This window comes from Toxorhynchites rutilus, chromosome 3 (assembly GCF_029784135.1).
Source record: "Toxorhynchites rutilus septentrionalis strain SRP chromosome 3, ASM2978413v1, whole genome shotgun sequence".
NCBI lineage: Eukaryota > Metazoa > Arthropoda > Insecta > Diptera > Culicidae > Toxorhynchites > Toxorhynchites rutilus.
Window position 1 is genome coordinate 136,269,825 of NC_073746.1, and position 22,144 is coordinate 136,291,968.

The following is a 22,144-nucleotide window of genomic DNA, read 5'->3' on the forward strand; positions in this document are numbered from 1 at the left end:
GTTAAATTGTTGAACAGAAAATGAAATTTAATTGTTCATGTTGTAAGCACACATCCTCGTCAATTTCTGATTCAGAACCTTTAGAAATATGAAAAAACAAAATTATGTTTCTGCTAGACACGCAAAACATCGTTTTCTTTGCAGCCAGAGCGAACCAAGTCCATGCTTGCTATTAACATTGTATCATTTCATAACACATTAGTATTTTGTAACGACTCTTGACTAATTTCATGAATGGTATATATATATATATATATATATATATATATATATATATATATATATATATATATATATATATATATATATATATATATATTTATATATATATATATATATATATAATATATATATATATATATATATATATATATATATATATATATATATATATATATATATATATATATATATTAGGGTGGCAATGGATGTATTGGAAAAAAATTATCTTCGAATTTCAAAAACCGACCATGTACATTTTGTTTATTGGTCCAAAAAAAATTTACTGTGCAAAGTTTCAGCTCGATCGGACATGATTTAGGGGTGCCTCAAAGCGCTCAAAGTTTTGATTTTTTGACCCTCGAAAATTTTCCAACGGGGAAGAAAGGAAATTTGGAAAATCGAAAATTTTTTTCGATGCCAAATGACTTGAAAATGCATGAAACGTCGAGATCTGTTTCATCTCGAAAAAAAAAGTTTAGCCGAAAATCGACCTTCTGGGACTTAGCCTGCGAGGCAATGAAGGTATGGAGAAAAAAAAAATTATCGAATTTAAAGGACCGACCATGTACATTTTGTTTATTGGTCCACAAAAATGACCCGTGCAAAATTTCAGCTCAATCAGACATGCTTTAGGGGCGTCTCAAAACACTCAAAGTTTTGATTTTTCGGCCACTCAGTCCCAAAAAGTCGATTTCCGACCAAAAATTTATTTTCGTGATATCACCAGATCTCGACGTTTTATGCATTTTTAAGTCATTTGACATCGAAAAAAAATTTCGGTTTTCTAAATTTCCTTGGAAGATTTTCGAGGATGAAAAAATCAAAACTTCGAGTGCTTTGAAGCAGCCCTAAATCATGTGCGATTGAGCTGAAACTTTGCACAGATCATTTTTTGGACCAATAAACAAAATGTACATGGTCGGTTCTTTAAATTCGATAATTATTTTTTCCATACCTTCATTGCCTCTCAGGCTAAGTCCCAAAAAGGACGATTTTCGGCCAAACATTTTTTTTCAAGATGACACCAGATCTCGACGTTTTATGCATTTTTAAGTCATTTGGCGTCGAAAACAAATTCGATTTTCCAAATATCCTTTGCTCTCCTCTTGTAAGATTTTCGAGGATCAAAAAATCAAAACTTTGAGCGCTTTGAGGCACCCCTAAATCATGTCCGATCGAGCTAAAACTTTGCACAGATCATTTTTTTGGGCCAATAAACAAAATGTGCATGGTCGGTTTATGAAATTTGGCATGACTATTTTCGCTGGCACCCTAATATATATATTGACTCACTTTTGCTGTTTATTGCAAAATAATATCTTAATAAATAATAATAAATTGATTTAAAAATGCTGTTACGACGAGACCCCTCATCGCAGCAACGCTTCACGCTACGACGTGGCGTCAGCTGTCAACAAGTGACATGGCGATAGAAGAATGGCATGTAACGCTACTGGGTCATAAAAGGATGGAACAAAAGAATTATTAAAAAATGATCAGAAGGCTTTGAGTGTACCAGTACGACATTTATTCTTATTCTAATTATTTATATATTTTCCTAAGTTCCTAAATCTAAAACTTATTCTACCGTGCAATTATAAAACCTAAATATAGAACTAGTTATTGTAAGTACCAATTGAATAGTACGAAAATTGCGTAACTAACTTAGCTGCATTCTAGAAACTAGCATTGTAGTCAGCGCAGTTAAAAGGGTAATTTAAGCCATACCACTTCCAGAAGTTTCTTACACCAAATTTGTAAGTTTAGGGGAACAAAATAATGTTATGGCTATGCTAAAATAAATAATTATTTGCAGCTTAAAGCTCACATACTAAAAACGTGGTGCTCAATTTAGAGTTGGTGACCCTAACCCAACATTTCTTTAAGAAATTTGTTCGGGTATCGGAAGTATGGCAGATCAAAATTCCCCTCGGAACTGCCAATCCTGTGAACGAACGGATTCGGCAGAATGCGAAATGGTTCAGTGTGACTTCTGCAAGCTGTGGGAGCACTTTGGATGCGCCGGTGTGGACGAGCAAATCCGACAGCCAAGCGCTACATATGCGTGTAAGCAGTGCTCAAAACCTGGACAATCCAGCAAAGATCATCTGCAAATTCCAGGGATCGGAACACGTTCTACAAAAGGATCCAAGGCGGGTTCAAAGGTAGGCTCCAAGAAAGGAAAAAAGAACCCAGGCCCACCAGATAGCGTGACCTCCAGTGTAAGGGCTGTATTGTTGTCAGAGCAGCTTAAACTCATCGAAGAAGAGAAAACGATGAAGGAACAAGCCCTGTTGGAAGAAGAAGGAATCAGGAAACGGTTATTAGAAGAGGAAGAGCGTCAGCTGGAAGAAAAGAATCGCCTCCGTGACCGTAAACTGCAAGAGGAGTTGGAGATGAAGCGTAAGCAGCAGCAGATAAAAAAAGAATCCTTTGAGAAGCGGCAGATGGCAGAAGCGAGCAGTAGGAGTGGATCGGTCGTAAATTCCGACCAGAAGATGAAAGACTGGCTAGCCGGTCAAAACCCTGGAAGATCAGATGGAAATGTACAAGGGAATTCAAACATACCCCTTACAAACCCGAATCCTGAAGACCCAGAACATTCGCTAACGGTAGTTCCTCAGAATCCTATTCAACCAACGCTTCCGGACATGTCGTTACCACAGGTGCCACCCCCTTCACCTCCGGTCGTAGGTCCTCTACAGAGTCTTCTCGCTTCATTGCCCAACCCATCTGTTCCAATCGGAGTACCCTCTACTGCACCAGTTCAACTGAGTAACCCGGTTCCAATACCGCAACCGGCGTCGACAGTTCCTGTTACCTCGATTCGAACACTATCGCAAACTCAAATCGCTGCGAGACAGGTACTAGGAAAGGACCTGCCTGTTTTCTGCGGAAACCCAGAGGATTGGCCCATTTTTATTAGTAACTTCGAACATTCAACAACCACCTGCGGTTACTCGGACGCAGAAAATCTCGTTCGACTTCAGCGGTGTTTAAAAGGGAACGCTTTCGAATCGGTGAAAAGCCGATTGCTCCTGCCAGCTAGTGTACCGCACGTCATTCAGACCCTGCGTACGCTCTTCGGGAGACCGGATCTTCTCATCAGATCGATGATGAATAAAATCCAACAAGTTCCGGCACCCAGACACGATCGGTTGGAGACTGTTATGCATTTCGGCATAACAGTGCAGAATTTGGTTGACCACCTCAAAGCAGCGCAGCAGTTTAATCATCTAACGAATCCGGTACTCCTTCAGGAGTTAGTGGAAAAACTGCCAGGCTCATTACGACTCGATTGGGCAGTCTACAAAACCCATCGTCAACCCGTAACACTCGACACCTTCGGGAAATTCATGTCGGGTTTAGTGACAGCAGCAAGCGAAGTTTCCTACACCGTGCCGGGATTCAGCGTTCAGAAACACACCACAAATTATGAAAGCAGAACCATCAAACCGAAGGGTGGAAATACTGGTATAATTCAAGCTCATCTTGCAGATAAAACTCCAGCGTCTACGTCCAGCAGCACTCCAGCTAGCACGAAACCCGGCAAGGTATGCCTCTCGTGCTCCCTTGGCCGAGTGGTTAGCGTCATAACTAACATGCCGGGTGTTCGGGTTCGATTCCCGTTCTGGTCGGGGGAATTTTTCGTCAAAGAAATTTCCTCCGACTTGCACTGTGATCACGCGTATTCTAGAGCTTGCCACTCAGAATGCATTCAAGGCGTGTTATTTGGCATAGAAATCTCAACTAAGTACTAGTAAAAAATGACGCAAGTAATACTACGTTGAGACGGCGAAGTTCCTCTAGGAACGTTAGTGCCATTGAAGAAGAAGAAGAAGAAGTATGCCTCTCGTGTGATCGTGCGGGCCATCGTGTGTCTGAGTGACATCAGTTCAATGGTGCCAGTGTAGATGAACGCTGGAAGTTAGTTAAGCAGAAGGCCCTCTGCAGAACATGCCTGAATAATCACGGCAAGTGGCCTTGTCGTTCTTGGAAAGGGTGCGAGGTTGACGGATGCCGTCAGAAGCATCATACACTTTTACACTCGTCTTCTTCTTTCGAGCAAATAAACGTTTCATCCAGCCACGTTACTTCCGGGGAATCCCAGTGGCCACTCTTCCGCATTCTTCCTGTCATTTTATATGGCAACAATTCCTCGCAAATTATATTTGCCTTTATTGACGAGGGTTCGTCGTACACTCTACTGGACGAAACCGTAGCGAAAGAACTGGGTGTCAATGGGAAGACAGAAGCACTTACTTTGAAGTGGACGGGAAATGTTACACGAGTCGAGCCAAAATCACAATGCGTGCAGCTCGACATCTCCGGTAAAAATATTAGCTCCCGATACACCCTTTCCAATGTTCGTACGGTGAGTCGTCTCGTGCTTCCTACGCAAAGTATAAAGTATCAGGACCTAGCAAATCGTTTTCCTCATTTGCGTGGGCTCCCGCTTAGTGACTATGAGTTGGTCGAGCCCAAATTATTGATTGGTCTAGATAACTTGAGCTTATGCGTGCCTCTGAAACTACGCGAAGGAGGACCCTCCCATCCTATTGGAGCGAAATGTCGACTGGGGTGGAGCATTTATGGGTATGTTCCAAATCAAGCAACGAATTCGATGATTATCGGGTTCCATGTTGGAACAGTCTCGGATCGTGATCGTGAGTTGAATCAACAGCTTCGTGACTACTTCACACTGGAGGATGCTGGAGTTGCTGAGGCGCATCAAGTTCATGAGTCGAAGGACGAGCAACGTGCAATACAACTGCTACGAGAGACAACACGACGCACAGCAGATGGATCGAAATTCGAAACCGGTCTGCTATGGAGTACTGATGAACCAAACTTTACAGACAGTTACCCCATGGCCGTCCGTCGTCTGGAGTCTCTAGAACGTCGTCTTCAACGAGATCCAGAACTGAAGGAGCGCGTACATGAACAGATCTCGGATTACGAAAGCAAAGGATATGCACATCGAGCGAGCTTGGCCGAATTGACTTCTGTTGAGGCTAACCGTGTGTGGTATCTTCCTCTAGGCGTCGTGACAAACCCTCGGAAGCCCGGTAAAGTACGCCTAATCTGGGATGCGGCAGCTAAAGTGGGTGGAGTCTCATTCAACTCCCGACTCCTGAAGGGACCTGACCTACTGGCGCCACTTGCAATGGTCTTATGTCAGTTCCGCCAATACCCTGTGGCTGTAAGTGGTGACGTCATGGAAATATTCCACCAGATTAAAATTCGTTCTCCTGATTGTCAATCACAACGCTTCATATTCCGAAATCGACCAGTAGATCAACCTCAAGTTTACGTCATGGACGTAGCCACATTTGGATCATCCTGCTCCCCGGCGTCAGCGCAGTACGTCAAAAATTTCAACGCAGATGAGTTCGCCAGTGAGTATCCGAGAGCCGCAGTAGCCATCAAGAACAAACATTATGTTGATGACTACTTGGACAGCTTCGAGACCACCGACGAAGCGATTGCGGTGGAGAATGAAGTGAAACTTGTACACTCCAGAGGAGGTTTCACTCTTCGCAGCTTCTTATCCAACGAACCTGAAGTTCTGCAAGGAATAGGAGAAACAATTACGGAGAAAGAACCCAAAAACCTACATTTGGAACGTGATGGGAAATGCGAGTCGGTGCTAGGGATGAAGTGGATTCCGCATGATGACGTGTTCATCTACGCCTTCGGTACGCGAGAGGATCTACGGCACATTTTGGAAAATGGTCACATCCCAACCAAACGCGAGGTAGCCAGAGTGGTCATGAGCCTATTTGATCCGCTAGGTCTCATCGCTTTCCTACTCATTCACGGCAAAATATTTATCCAAAATATTTATCCACGAATTATGGGCAGCAGGGATAGAGTGGGACCAAGAATTCCCACACGATCTCAACGAACGCTGGTGACAATGGGTGGCTTTACTCCAACAATTAGACTCACTCCGCATACCACGATGCTACTTCCGCTCAACGAAGGACTACTCTCATTTACAAATTCACCTATTCGTGGATGCAAGCGAATCCGCATATTCTTGCGTGGTATACTTTCGCTTGGAAAACGAACACACAACACAGGTGAAACTCGTCGGTGCCAAAACAAAAGTAGCACCGCTGAAGACGCTCTCCATACCTCGACTCGAACTAAAGGCAGCAGTTTTGGGCGCTCGATTTATGGAAACTGTTCAAAAACAGCACACGTACACAGTAAGTCGACGGTTCTGCTGGAGTGATGCCAGTACCGTTCTAGCGTGGGTACGCTCCACCGATCATCGGCGCTACCACAAATTCGTAGCCGTTCGAATAGGAGAGATTCTTTCTTCTACGCAACAGTCAGAATGGCGGTGGGTGCCATCCAAGCAAAACATTGCGGATTTTGCCACCAAGTGGAGGAATGGTATGCCTGTGACAATCGACAACCCCTGGTTCCAGGGACCGGCCTTCCTCTACGAGCCAGAAGAACGTTGGCCTAAGCAGCGAACAATCGTCCCAACAGAAGAAGAGCTTCGGCCAACTCGTTTCCACGCCACCCACTTCGCTCCGAACATGGTATTCGAGAGGTTCAATAGATGGACCAAAATGCATAGAGTAGCCGCATATGTTTTCCGAGGCTTCGAAAATTTTCGCAGGTGTCGATCGAAGGATAAATTTGAACTCGGAAACCTTACCAGCGAAGAACTTCGACGGGCCGAGGAAGAACTGCTGAAAACCGCTCAAACCGTGTATTACACGGACGAAATCAACAAACTCGTCAAGACTCAAGGGTCACCAGAGAATCACCACGTCACCGTAGACAAATCCAGCCCTATCTACACCAAGTGTCCATTCCTGGATGAGAACGGCGTTCTGCGTAGCCGTGGTCGAATTGGTGCTGCACCGTATGCACCGACCGAAGCTAAGTTTCCGATCATTCTTCCCAACCAACATTTAATCACTTTCCTCATTGTAGACTGGTATCATCGCCGCTTCCGTCATGCCAACCGAGAGACCATCTTCAAATACCTGCCCTAAGACGACTGTTGGATAAAGTTGAACGCTCATGTACTTTCTGCAGGGTAACCAAGGCGATGCCAAGATCTCCAGCGATGGCTCCGCTTCCCGAGATGCGTCTGACAGCATTCACTCAACCCTTTACGTTCACCGGGTTGGACTATTTCGGTCCGATGCTTGTGAAGGTTGGCAGGAGCAACGTAAAACGCTGGGTGGCTCTCTTCACATGCCTGACGATTAGAGCGATACATATGGAGATTGTGCACTCGCTAAGCACCGAATCTTGTATTATGGCAGTACAACGCTTCGTCGCACGCAGAGGCCTTCCCAGAGAATTTTGGACTGATAATGCCACCTGCTTCCAAGGTACCAGCAATGAACTGAAAGCACATAGGGAAGCAAGTAACAAAGCTCTATCTGAGAAGTTCACTACAACAAGCACCACCTGGAAGTTCATCCCCCCAGCTGCTCCACACATGGGTGGAGCGTGGGAGAGACTCGTTCGATCAGTGAAGGTGGCGATAGGATCAGTTTTGAACGTCCTGCGGAAGCCAGATGATGAGACATTCGAGACGATCATCTTGGAGGCAGAAGGAATGATAAACTCCAGACCACTTACTTTCATTCCGTTGGAATCCGCGGATCAGGAGGCCCTGACTCCCAACCATTTTTTGTTGGGAAATTCTTCTGGGACAAAGTTCCTGCCTACTGAACAGATGGACAACCGATGCACACTACGAAGCAGCTGGAAATTGGCCAGGTACATCACGGATGAACTCTGGCGCAGATGGCTCAAGGAATATCTCCCGATGATCACACGGAGATGCAAGTGGTTCGAGGACGTGAAGAATCTAGAGACCGGTGACTTAGTACTGGTAGTTGACGGGGCGGCGAGGAACCAGTGGATACGAGGAAGAATTGAGCGAGTTTTCCCAGGACGAGACGGTAGAGTGCGGCAAGCGCTGGTGCGGACATCGTCGGGGGTCTTACGCAGACCAGTAGTGAAATTAGCTGTTTTGGACGTCGAGTTGAACAGTAAACCTGCTGCCGATGCTCCTAGAATTGTGGCCTCTCACCGAGGTTTACGGGCGGGAGTATGTTACGACGAGACCCCTCATCGCAGCAACGCTTCACGCTACGACGTGGCGTCAGCTGTCAACAAGTGACATGGCGATAGAAGAATGGCATGTAACGCTACTGGGTCATAAAAGGATGGAACAAAAGAATTATTAAAAAATGATCAGAAGGCTTTGAGTGTACCAGTACGACATTTATTCTTATTCTAATTATTTATATATTTTCCTAAGTTCCTAAATCTAAAACTTATTCTACCGTGCAATTATAAAACCTAAATATAGAACTAGTTATTGTAAGTACCAATTGAATAGTACGAAAATTGCGTAACTAACTTAGCTGCATTCTAGAAACTAGCATTGTAGTCAGCGCAGTTAAAAGGGTAATTTAAGCCATACCACTTCCAGAAGTTTCTTACACCAAATTTGTAAGTTTAGGGGAACAAAATAATGTTATGGCTATGCTAAAATAAATAATTAATGCAGCTTAAAGCTCACATACTAAAAACGTGGTGCTCAATTTAGAGTTGGTGACCCTAACCCAACAAATGCATTACACTTGGTTCGCTTTGGTTGAACGGAATTTTGAAAAATGCAGATCAGCGCTTCTACACTTCATTGCAGCCCGTAGGCTGTCTTACTTACCAGATCTCGACGACATTTGTTTCCAGGAGCTGTCCGAAGCACAAAAATCTTGTGAAGATTCGGATCTGCCTTCTTGGAGAAAACGATCACTATCGTCCGATGCCATATTGTGGGTTTATGGTGCGCTTTGGTTGAATGCAATTTCGTTTTTTCATAGTCTGCTACAGAAAATTTTTGTATTGGAACTGTTGTCAATTATCCGAATGACATGGTCAATTTACAGTCGATAGATTATTATTTTCTGCATCCAATGGTGTGAGTAACTGAATTTTGAAAAAAAAAAATTTTTTTTTGGTTCGTTTTGGCTGAACCCCGACCATATAAGCTAATGAAAAAAAATACAAATCACAAATCGCTCAACAATTCGGTATACACTGTACGACAATCATAAGAATGCAATGAAAAGTAGCAGGATTAATTTGTGAAACTGTGTGTTTTGACTTTAAGCACTATAAGAAAAATTAAATATGCTGCTGAATGTAGAATTGTTTTAATGTTTAAACTAATTGATGGTACACCCAAGTTAGCGTTGGCAGAAAACATTTCATCTTTGGCAGAAAAGATGCCATTTCCTGTGCATGAGAGTCAAATGCGCAAATAATGAGCTATTTTAAAAGCTTAAAAATGGTTTGTATGTATGCGAGCAGACATCTCTTTTTGTTTTCTTTTCTCTTTTCATTTGGGATTGTGCAAAAAAAAAGTCCATACGACGTCAATGGGGATCGAACCAAGGCCGGCTGGAATGCAGAGTTACTTTACACGACCACGCTGTCCATATAGCTGCCAGTGCTATTATAAAGGAGTGTGATAATATTACACATCATCATAAAATGAAGTTGGAAGGTGTTTTCCAAGACGATAAAGAAGAACATGAACGAGAATATATCTTTCTCTGTCTGGGCCGTGTATTTGGCAAACTATACGAAAAGCTTTCATATGCTTTCAATTAAATGTGTCTCCTGTTTCGCTCGCTCATATTGGCTCTAGCATTTATATTATACAAATGATATACATGTATTGGAGAGTAGAACATTTTATGTTATATTTCAGCTCATTTAATGTAATAAATCGAGATGCCAGAACATGTGCTAAAAATTAACTTTGGGTGTAGATATTCTATACTTACCATAATGGAAAAAACAGCAAGCTAGAAAGGCTGTATACGACTGTGGTGGTTGATAGTATCTGCGTCGTTTAGGTTCAGCGATCTTGTCTTAATCTTAAAGTTTGTGCAAAGGATAATTTCAAAGAACAATTTTTTTCAATTACTTGAAGACTTATGATTTGACCGTTGACCAGGTATATAATTGCAACGAATCTGCTCTATTTTTCAAAATGATTACCAAATAAACATTAACTCATTTGGAGGAAAAAAGGCGTCGCATGGAAACCGGATAGTTTTCATGTTACAATTTTTCTGGTACTCATATATGGGAAATCGAAGAACTCTCGATGTTTCAAAGCAAAAACTATTTCTTGAATGCTTCTAAAATCAGTTTGTTCTGGAAGTTCCCCAAAAAGACTACAACCTAGGGGCGTTCCGATAATAGATAACTGCATTGCACACCATTGCTTGTGGTGATGAAATTTCCTCTGGCAATGGACTGATTAAAGATTGTTCAACGCCAACAGAATGATGAATCAGGGACAAATTCAAAACATAAAAGTAATATATCGAGAAAAATAAGAAAAGCTAATCATGCTAAATCATGCACTGAAAAAAATAACGTTCAAAGATCTAGCTATTTAAATATTGGCAGCACGTCAACCACAATCACGAAACCTTGGAAGCAATTTTATGTGGTCCAAAACAAATATGTATTTGGTTAATGAAGACAGAATTTCTGTATCCACCTTATTTATGATTACTGATCCTGGTAATCAAATAGTGGTACCGGATCTCGAAGAAGGAAGAATATTTTACACACAACTTTCCGACAGCCAAATTATCGGTATATTGAATGATCCATCAGAAAAGGATGAAGATACCGATGTTAGGAAAGATGAAGATGAAGAAAAAAAGAAGAATAGTTTCAGTAATCAATCGGAAACAGCGGCTCTGAAATACAGAATGCAATTCATGCAAAACTTCAATTTAAAATTTGAATAATACGATAGAATGGGAAGAACAATATAACTTAAAATTAGCTGCAATGTCTTCCACACAATGTCTTCGAGAAATCAAAATAAATTGCTATGAGAAAATCACTGCAACTATAATTTCGTCGTCGCTGTCGACCACGTGTCGGAAATTGCCTTACAGTCTACATAAATGTATGGAAAATTAGAAACTCTCATTTCTATCCTGTACCCATATAGGGCAGTAGTACCTATTGGACCTTGTTCTCCCTGCAACGGGGCGTCAGCGTGGCTTGGGCGGGGCGTGTGAAGCTTACGATTAATCGTGTGTGTTCTTAACGATGTGTTCACACCAGGCTGACGTGTCGTGAGCGTGGTTGTGACGTGTGGCTGGCTTGCAAACGAAAACACTCCACGCCGGCGATATTTGTACTTCTCCGCTTCTCTCTTGCATATGTTTGTTTGTAGTAGTGAAATAATTTAATTTTTTTGTTTTTTTTATATTTTACGTTTTTTACCGTCCGAGTTTTTATCCGGATGCGTCCAACGATGTTGGAATATTTAAAAATAAACCAATTTTCATTGTTTCTTACAAAAACACACATTGACAATTTTCATAAAACACGCCGAAGAAACGCCGCTGGCACGGTGCAATGTGAGTGAATTAAAATATCGTGGCGAGAAGTGAACACGCCCCGCTCACGCTACGTTGACGCCCCGCTGCAGTGAGAGCATGTCCTTATGGTAATATGAGTGAGTTTTTGATTAGTTTAAAAAACATATTTTATTTTTAATGCCTCAATATGATTTTTAAACATCATAAATCTATTCTTTATCAATTTTGGTACTTGATCCATGCGAAAATTTTTTGTTTTGTTGAAAAAACTAGTTTGAAAATAGTGTGTCCCATTAAAGCTTGCTTCTTAGCCTTTTGCTAAGGATTATGTGATCAAAATAATGAGATTCTAATAGCGACTGTTTTGATGAAAACTCATTGTAGACGCATGCATTAAAACCATTTTGAAGTTGTGATTCGGCAAACGACTTTATAATAATTTATTTTATAAAAATAACTTGTATTTTTGTATTTCCTTAATTGGTACAACTTTACATCTATGTACCATTCATCACAATATCGAAAGCTGCCCTGTTCCTGCACTGAGAGAAATAATTAGTAAATATAACGATGTTTTTGGTAAATGCTACCAATCTATAGTCATTGTCTAGTGATATATAAACATATATGTCAAGCATTCGTCATGATTCGTAAGACATTTTCCTGCCGAAAATGCACGTATTAGAATTATATCTTTATTATACCTCCGTATGGGCTTACGACATCAACAGAAATGGTTGATTATTGACAATATGTACAAAAAATTGTGCAAATTGTGGTTGTACGAAATCGCTCTCGTATTGCGATAATAAAGCATTGCGGCTCCGCAGCGCTCCTATTATCGCAATACGAAAACCTTACGGCATCACGCTGTACAATTGAGTATCATAGGGTGCTTTTAAACGCTCAGCAGTGTAGTGAAATAGCACATATTTGAGTTCGATGACCTTACTCTTATTCGTCCAGAATTAAAATTATTTCAATATATCCACAAAAATCTCATCATTGTAGTAGGAATTCCTTATCATAAAAAAAACCACTCAAGTTTATTTGCTGAAATCTTTCATTTCCTATTAATGGATTTGGATCTGTAACTGCGGAGCTCTAACTAGACGTAGCCTTCAACACCTTGATAAAGCTATTCTGGAGCCAAAGGAAATTTGGTCTGCGTCGCCGATCAGGATTATAAATTTTATCAAACAGATTATTCCTGATTGGCACCTATCACGCTATAGCTTTCAGTCTACTCCTTCATCAATAAGTAGTAGATAAGCTTGAAGTGTAGTATAAAAAAGGGGTATACCACAATAATTCAAAATAATGGACGCAGTGGTTCACACCCAACAGGGGAAAAAATGGATTTTGATTCTAAACGGAAACATTAATAATCGTTCAGCATTGTACCAAAAATAACTATTTAGCCCGGTTTAAAGTGTAAGAAAAAAAATCAATTTATTGCTCGCTTCAATATCGAGACGATATAGGAGTAGATGCGTAACGTTTGCTGGATTTCTAGCGACTGACTGGCTTATGCCTACTTAGCCTGAGGTTATACGAATTCACTCGTTAGAGTTTTTTATTTCAATTCTGAACAATTCTGTAAAAAAGTTTTTATTTTTCCATAAAATTTAATCCTAGCAGTTTTTCTCAGTTTCGTATTCGCAAAAAAAAGCCGAATATCCTGCTATCGGAAGCCTTCCGGATATCCGGTACCCGGCCGTGATTCATTCAATTGATTATTAGTGGTAGTAGTACAATTATAGTTTTTCTCGGAACTAATTTCCGACAGAGTTTCGGTTGTTAATATTGGAAGTTCAGGCGTTTAGAGTCACGTTTCCACCGAAGAACCGTGCATTATTCAAACAGGCCCATCGCTCTATTGTTATCGGCAAAACAAGGACTATTATAGGTTTTACGGTATGGTATCTCGACGTTAGATCTTCGTCGTCTATGGGCTATGACAACAATAATTTTCGCGTCGTTTTTTAAAATCGTCTATCTGCATTGATCATCAACATTCTCTTTCGTTAAAAACTCAGCATTAAAAGCATTTCTTGATGAGTTTGATATCAGGAGTGTAGAAGGGAACCACGCAAAATCCGTCTGTAAGGCCGGGGTTATCGTAAGAGAAAGTCAATGAAGAGAATCGATCAAAGCAGATAGGACCTTTTCAAGAGTTAAGCAATAATTTCAGAATAATCAATAATAAGAATAATAATAATAATAAATAATGCTCCTTATACAGAATTTATTGGAGTTTTCAAAACGGCCGTCCGATTTGTGAATAGTCGCATAGTTGAAAATTTCTTCATTAGAAAAGGGGATTTTTTGACGTAGAACTACGTCTTTCATTAAGGGTGCCAAATTAGAAAACAGGTCACGTTTTTATGAAATAAAGTTAACGTTAATAACTATTTTTGCCGCGAACGGATTTTAGCGATTTACATACTAAACGAATCGGAAATTCCCTAAGATTTGTTTAATATGCTATACATTAGAATCCCCTGGTGTGTAAATGGTTAAAATTCATGAAAACTTTAGGCATTTCCATTTTTCCATACATTTGTTCTGTCCATTTGTGTGCTTTCCCGAACAGAGCTGTCAATAACGAATAACTCATAGACGACCAACGAAGGGGAAATCGTAGGATTTGAAGTCGCCGTGAACAAAGGAAAAGTAGAAGAATGAAGGGGAATTTTTGCCTTGAGTATAAACAGTGGACCTCACTGAGTTAAACTTTCATTCGGCATCGGACTGTTGAGCAATCCAGTTCACTTGGTTTCGCTGTGCTTCGATCTAAGATTGGACCCCACCAGTGGTAATCCAACTTGGATATCGTCGTTCGTTATTCGTTATTCGTATCGTGTGTTTTTCTTCACGCGTCATAAATTGGACGTTTCGCGTAGTGTGTGATGAGCAAGAAAAAGAGGGAGGCAGGCTCTAGCCCTGCAAAAAACGAAATTTCGAGCAAGCGTCATCTAATGATGCACGCGATGTTGGTGTAGTGAAAAGCGCTCGCACTGAACCGAGCCTTCGCGAGTGTGACACCGCATTGAACAACAGCAAAATAAGCGATTTCGGCGCGTCGGTCGAAAATGTAAACGGCTTCTATGGTGCCTTTGTGAATGCATCAATGCATTAAACTGACGTTATGGCGAAGCAGGCGTTAAGGTTATGCTTCAAAAAAATATTTTGGGAATACCAAGCATCTTGAATGTCTTACTGGAATGTTATAAGTTATTTAGGTTCGCGTGCCAGTCGCAAAACTGCCTTCAACTAGGATTGCATTTGCGCTAATATTGATCATTATGAAGAATTGCTACTGTTTTCGAGGTTGTTGATATTAACAAAAAGAATTTATTTCGCTTGTTTAGTCACCAAGAAAGTAAATGTCGTTCTGGAGTTTTGTATGTGATTAGGTTTCGCTTACCAGTAGCAAAAATTCCACCACTAAGGGTGACAGCTGCGCTTCTCTCGAGCATGAAAAAGTAATGCAACTTTTTTTGAGGCCAGTAATATTAACAAAAGCGTTTCTTTTGAGAATAGCGCAAAATGATGAGAAGTATTTGTATTCCTAGTAGCTTCAAGCCACCAATGTATGGTTCTGTATGCATGCTATGGCGAACGCTTGTTTGGCGCTTAGTTTACGTTGTACGAACGATGCCTAGAGGTGCGATTGCTTTGAGGCAATACTTAATAACATGTAGCATGATACTTGATACTTGCAAGTGTTGTCATTGTTGTTGTTTCCATTCGGTGCCAAAGATATATTGATGTAGTTATGAGATCAGAACTTTTTCCTGTAGTAAAATGAACTACAGGAGCGTTCTTCAAATCATATGAATGCTGATTGATAAGGTTGATTGGATTTACTATTAAGTTTATTAAAAAAAACTGTGTAAATCTACAAAATCTTTATTGAAAAAAAATCGACTGTTGGAAAAGAGATCTCCTTATTCATATTCACGAAATCCGACTGCAAAAAATGATCCATTATATCTCGGTTTTACTTCGCGTTTCGGTAGAGACATAGACAATCTTGATTTTAAACTGATTTTAAACGAGAATCGATAAAATTTTCCAGGTTCGTCTGAGAATGATGAAGAACTGACAAGGTCTTTGGGTAATTTTCAACATCTTCCTCAACAACTGTGGTGCTTTTCGTCGTACGTCCGGAAAGAATATGTTTCGGGTTTATCACACTGCCGTGCTGAGCCAAACTCTTGGATTCTTCCAAAATACAGTAGAACCTCGATTATCCGCGGGCGGATGATCCGCGGTGTGGTAAGCTCTTACGTGAGTGGTTTAGTAAGATCTTACTTTCTTATTTTGGCTATGGCTTTCACATTTTGATATTTTGATGATTTCTATATTATTGAAACTTAGTTTCCATGCCATCATATCTTATTTTCCGCGTTTGTTCCCCATTTTGGTCGTTCATTACGTAATCCGAAATTTTCGTTATCCGTCGTCCTTGCCACTCAATTCCGCGGATGATCGAGGTTCTACTGTCTTGTGCTCACAAGTCTAGGAAAGGACATGATTAAGGTCAAAGTTAGTACAAAGGTTCACAATCGCGAATTTTTGAAATAAAATTCTACAGTTTGGATTTTTTTTTTTATTGTCGTCAATCTAAATTGTAGACCTATACATTCTTAATACTACTTAAAACTACTTACTTAAAACTAAAAATCTAAAGAGAGCTGGCTGGATAATTTATTCGTTTAATTTAAAAGACGATTTTAACAAGTTACAGAATCAATTTTTTTTAATTATTTATTTCGTCAAACCAGCGTAGACTAAATATGCTGCCCAAATATTACAGTGAAATTTAACGATATCTTATGCTATTCAGATAGTCTTTGAGCATTAATCTTGACATGGTTACATCAATTGTTTCACTGTGTTCGTTACAGAGGCTCATCATACGATTAATAGGACTATATTTGGCATAATTCGTTCTTCGATAATCTATGTAAAAAATGTTAAGGTTTCTCAGGTTCCTAATCGGTGCGTAAAAATTCAGGTTTCGTAATGTTTCTTCTGAGTCCACTCGTTGTGATATGATATCAATAATAAATAGAATCATGGCAGAGTTCCGACGTTCTTTTAGGCTTTTAATATTGATTAGCATACAGCGTGCTTCATATGGAGGTAGACGATATGAAGACCAGAAGACCAGTTTACGAAGTGCAAATAACAAAAATTGTTTTTGTACAGATTCAATTCTGTCTTCGTGTGAAGTTATGTAGGGGGACCATACAATACTACAGTATTCGAGAACTGATGTGACGTATGTAATATACATTTTTTTTATTGTGTACGGATCGTGGAAATGGTAAAAAAAAAGCGTTTAATGAAGCTCAACATATTATTTGCTCTATGGATGATTGTATTATAATGATCCACGAAGGTTAGTTTCGAATCTAAGATCACACCTAAATCTCTTACTCGTTGACATCTACTGATGGGTTGATTACCCAGTATAACACCATTGTTCAATGGTGTTCTTCTTCTTGTAAAAGTAATCAAAGTGCATTTCCTAACATTGAGCTGTAATAAACTCTTAGTGCACCAATTATAAACTAGTCAACTTCATTTTTGAATGTTTGAATGAATGTCTTCTTCATTCTTTATTTCCATATACAGTTTCATATCATCTGCGTAGATAAGTGCCTTAACACTGTTAAGGAAAACGCAAACGTCATTAACAAATAAAATGAACAAAAGTGGCCCCAAATGAGAGCCTTGAGGAACTCCGGATGTAACAGATATTGGTTTTGAAATTTCCCCATTAAATCTTACCATTTGGGTGCGGTCAGTCAAATATGATTCTAGCCATTTCAATAGTTTGACTTCTATCCCTATTTTTTGAAGTTTAAGAAGGAGTAAGGGTATATCAACACGATCGAAAGCCTTACTAAAGTCAGTGTATAGAGCTTCAACTTGATTACCATTATCCATTGCATTCAAAGTGAATGTGACAAATTCCAGCAAATTTGTTGTTGTTGATCGTCCTTTGAAAAAACCGTGTTGCTTATTCGTAATTCGTGTCTTTAGTTGTTGAAAAAGTTTTTGGTTTATTATGGCTTCAAAGAGTTTTGGAATGCAAGAAATAATTGCTACTCCACGATAATTTCTTACATCGGATCTATTACCGGATTTGAATATTGGTACAAGAAAAGAGTTTTTCCATATTTTTGGGAACCTTTCTGATTCCAATGACGTATTGAAAAGCCATAAAAGTGGATGAGTTAATTCAGATGCCAAATTTTTTATAAAAACCGGTGGAATTCCGTCAGGACCTGGCCCTTTCGAGACATCGAGCTTATTTAACGACTCTGTTTTTAAGCTGTAATCTTCAAAAGCGCTTTTAACAGTTGAGTTGAGCTGTTCGCAAATGTTAAGATATTTTTGGAGATTAGCGTCAGATTTGTATTTCTTATAAAATTTATGTGCCTTCTGTTTTTTTATTTTTTAGATTCTTTATGCTTTGATTAAACCAAATCGGATATTTTGTGTTCATATTTCTTTTTTTTCGTCTTCTTGGTATCTCCTGCTCTATAATTTCATTGATCATCGAGTAAAAAGTCGTCACTGCTACTTCAATGTTTTCCACACTTCTAAATAAATCCTGCCAGTTGATATAGTTAAGCTTACACCTAATTGATTGGTAATTTGCTTTAGTGTAATCAGAGACTTCCTCAAATTCATAAACTATTAACTATTAAACTATTATTCTATCACATTCAATTTGGATTTATTCATTATTGTTGTTGTGTATTGTTGGATTATTGTTCTTTGGTAAATTTCCCAAATTCATAAAAGACATCTGTTCCTATATGGAAATCTTGGGTGCGTCGGTTGCTTCTTGGACCCTACATTTATTGTTGAATTATGAAAACTTCAGGAATGTTTATGAGAATTCGATATTCCAAAGACTTCGTTTCCTGATGTAAATATCTGGTATCTCGCATACGAACTTCTGTGCACTAAAATCTAGCTGCTATAATATTGGAAATACATTAAATTTAAAATTTGTTGAACTCTTCAAACATATTTTTTTATTTTTCCAAAATTCTATAAATGATAATTCCAATAATTCCATCGTAAAGCATTTATTCATTCCACTGAACTGATAATATCAGGAGTGGCATTGTATGTGAATTATAAGCCCGATATGCCACTCACAGTTTGTGACATTCCAAATTACTACCGCTCTACGCTGTCTACGTTGTTCTACGTTGTCGCATGTTACTTTTTGACGAATTTTCACTTTCCTTCATAAAACGATGTTTTATATCTGATCTTCCAAAAAAAAACACAAAAAAGTTATAGTTTGTTCCTAGTTTTTCAAAAAACAACATCAAGCCCAATTGTCCCATGTTGACATTCCAGGCATAATCCGCCATGTTTTTTTTTAGAATAGTAATAAATAAATAGGTTCAAGTACACGAATTTTAAGTCACGCTTTTAGCAGGGCTAATGCACTCATTTCTGGTTTGGAAGAACGAACTAATTATCAAACAACTAAAACAAAAATTACAGAACACGAGTACACCTTGTTAGCTAATAGCAATGAGATTAAAGACGTGTCCATGCAAAAAAAAAACTTGTTATTTGCTCCCAGTGTTTGAAAAAACAACATCAAGTTCAATTGTCCCATGCGGATATTCTGGGCATGAAAGTCCCACCATGAATTTTTAAGCCCGTAACCTAGATTCATTGATTCGAGTGAGGGGATCTGTTCACATTTCCTTAAACAATAGTTCGTTTGCTTTAAAAAAAACCCTGAACTAAAACTAAACTGAAATGCCCAAAGCTTCTGGAAGATAAATATGGTAGAAAACTTTGATAGCGTTTTTCTCAGTAGCTGATTTTGGTACATGGGACAACTATGCGTAGAACGGCAGATTAGTCAAAACATCTCTTGATTGATTTGACTGTAGGCAAATGCTGCCTTTCGGCTGAAATACATACCGAGTCATGAATATGACTTTGCGTCAATCGGCGCGGAAGAAATAAATAGGAAACAAATCGGTACGCTCGCTAGCAAACCGATGTGTCGTTCCAGGTTCACGGAATGAAACTATTCATTGAACACGGTTCATTCACGATGGCAGCAGAGTGCCCCATTCATCGCCATGCCACCAATTGTCAGTCTTGCGGGCACCTCGCACCACTACCGATAATATATTTGCGATAGGTGTTTATTTACTAGAAGTGTATAGCGTATGAATTACGGTTTACGTCGATGTAGTGGTTGCAGTCAACCGTTAATTCATTCACAATCGCTTCGATTCGGAGCGTTTTTCTTATTCACTGCTGTTTGCGATTAAAGTAACCATGACCTTAGCCGTGAGGCGTTCAATTGCACGGGCAGCTGACGCTGGATGAACAGCAACGGTGCGTACGCATGGAAAAAACGATAAATGGGAAAGTGAAATATTGGTGTGGGTGCTTGATCACGCTGTAATACGCGAGAAAATTCAACAAAATAGTGACATATGTAGTGAATATGTTAAGTTTTCTCAGATCTATGAATTGAATGAATGATAAACAAAGTTTTCAAAGATCGCTACACTCAGTGCAAATTTTTGTATCGCGTTTCCACTGATATGTTTACTAAGCGCCCAGAGATGAGGTCAACCTTAAAATGCTCATTTCTCATAAATAGTTATGCCTTAATCACGCCATGTACACACACACTCAGTATTCATTCCACGTTCGACATGATAAACGTGCATCATAAATTCTCCGCTTCTGCTTCTATATACGGAAGATCTCAGCGGAACAAACCATTTAAGTGGCTTTTTGTTTTCCCACATTTTCCCGAGGATATATAGTAAGTGGTGTCAGCTAATGTCCTCGAATTGCACATTTGAATAAGATCCTTGACATCGAGAAGTGGTTCCGTCAGTACTACTAATCGACAACTGCTGACACATAGTAAAGTGAAATGATAATATCTACTGATAGGATATGATGAAGAAAAAAGTGGAAAATAACATTCCGTTATATGAGGGAAAGCAGCTGATTTGTAGACGCGACATTGTGGCCCACAATCGGTCGATTTGAACATTACTTGAATTATGCAGGACGTATCTGCATAAGTAAAGTAATGTTCAATTTTGTTCATCTGAAAAAAGCCGGTGTTTTGCGATTGAAAAAGAATTGTTCTTTAGAATTATCTTTTCTTCGATGGCTCTGAAACTGCTTGAACTTTGCGTTTTTAAAAAGCCTGGATTAGGTCTCGTTTCAGGATGTTACGCATGGAAGATATCGAGATTTCAGGTTAGGTGGAAACGCACTGTACGCTAGGGTTGTCGTCGAATCTGCTCTTAGGAGTTCTTTAAAACTTGCTCAATCCTTACACACAGTGTATCAATGAGGTTGCGGGACAGGTAGTGAAAATCAACTTCCAAACAAGTTATTCTAACCCTTTCCCGTACAACATCGAGTCTCACTTGTGGGTATTTGAATAACTTGAATAGCGCTAGAACGCTCGGCAGGCTAGTGAAATCACTTGATGTGTGACGTATTCAATAATTCCTTCAGATTTAATGCACTTTTTACAACATTTCAATAACGATCTAGTGATCTAGCTCATTCTGAGAAATCGCGTTCATCGGTCCGGCCGAAGCCGTTCCATGGCAACACTAAATGTTGTTTTAATTTTTGAGACAAGAGAATCGAGCCAAATCAGGCGAATACGGCAGATGATTTGACGAATTTCATGCCAGCTCGACTTAGGAGTTGGCAGCACCATCTCAGATAGTAGTGAAACGTTGTGGGCTAAAAGACATGGGCCATTTAAGCAACTTTGCATACTTGGAATATTCGAAAAAAAATTAGACTACCAAAATTTTATTCTTAATATTTTACAAAAAATTATAACTTGAAAACAATGATATCTACAAAATTCTTGTCAAAGGATGAAATGTAGGAAATTGTTCAAATAATACCTTTTTTTTTGAAAAACATTTCGCTGAAAAAAAAATGATTTTGAAAACATAAATTCATTTTTCTCAAAAACATATTTTTTTAAATTCCCAAAAAATATATATATGAGTAGCCCTTACAATTTCCAACGAGTCGTCCATACATCGGAAGATGGGCACTTCTACAGGGAAAAAGTTTTTCTAACAACAACTTTTTCATATTTTCTATACTAATAAAACTAATCCTAATTTTGATTTAAGTCAAGATAGCGATATAGTGTATTCGACAAAGTTTTAGACATTATTAAAATATGAACATCAAGACATCAACTTTCTATCTTTTATATATAGTTTTTGGAATATAAGTCATTTTCTCATTTTTGTATGTAAATTCTCACGTTTGACATGTTCTTGGCGTGTTTCTAATTAGAGAAAAGTTAGCAGAGCATGTAAATTGCTATAGTTTATACATAAAAATGTTACATATTAAACATTAATAGTATTTTTTCAAAGAAAAAATTGTTGTTCGAAAAACTTTTTCCATGTCAATGTGTCTTCCGATGTGAGTGT

At 39.2% G+C, this 22,144-nt stretch overlaps 2 protein-coding genes across 3 annotated transcripts in view; one reads left to right on the top strand and one right to left on the bottom strand.

The window, feature by feature from the left end:
- LOC129778134 (sodium/hydrogen exchanger 3) overlaps positions 1–22,144 on the bottom strand; it is a 195,809-nt gene that overhangs the window by 157,795 nt on the left and 15,870 nt on the right. The gene's annotated exons all lie outside the window — the stretch shown is intronic.
- On the top strand, positions 2,199–8,222 carry LOC129773507 (uncharacterized). The gene is made up of 6 exons (XM_055777121.1): positions 2,199–3,776; positions 4,289–5,980; positions 6,309–6,790; positions 6,860–7,108; positions 7,180–8,165; positions 8,215–8,222. Exons 1-6 carry the CDS (start codon positions 2,199–2,201, stop codon positions 8,220–8,222), a joined length of 4,995 nt encoding a protein of 1,664 aa, XP_055633096.1.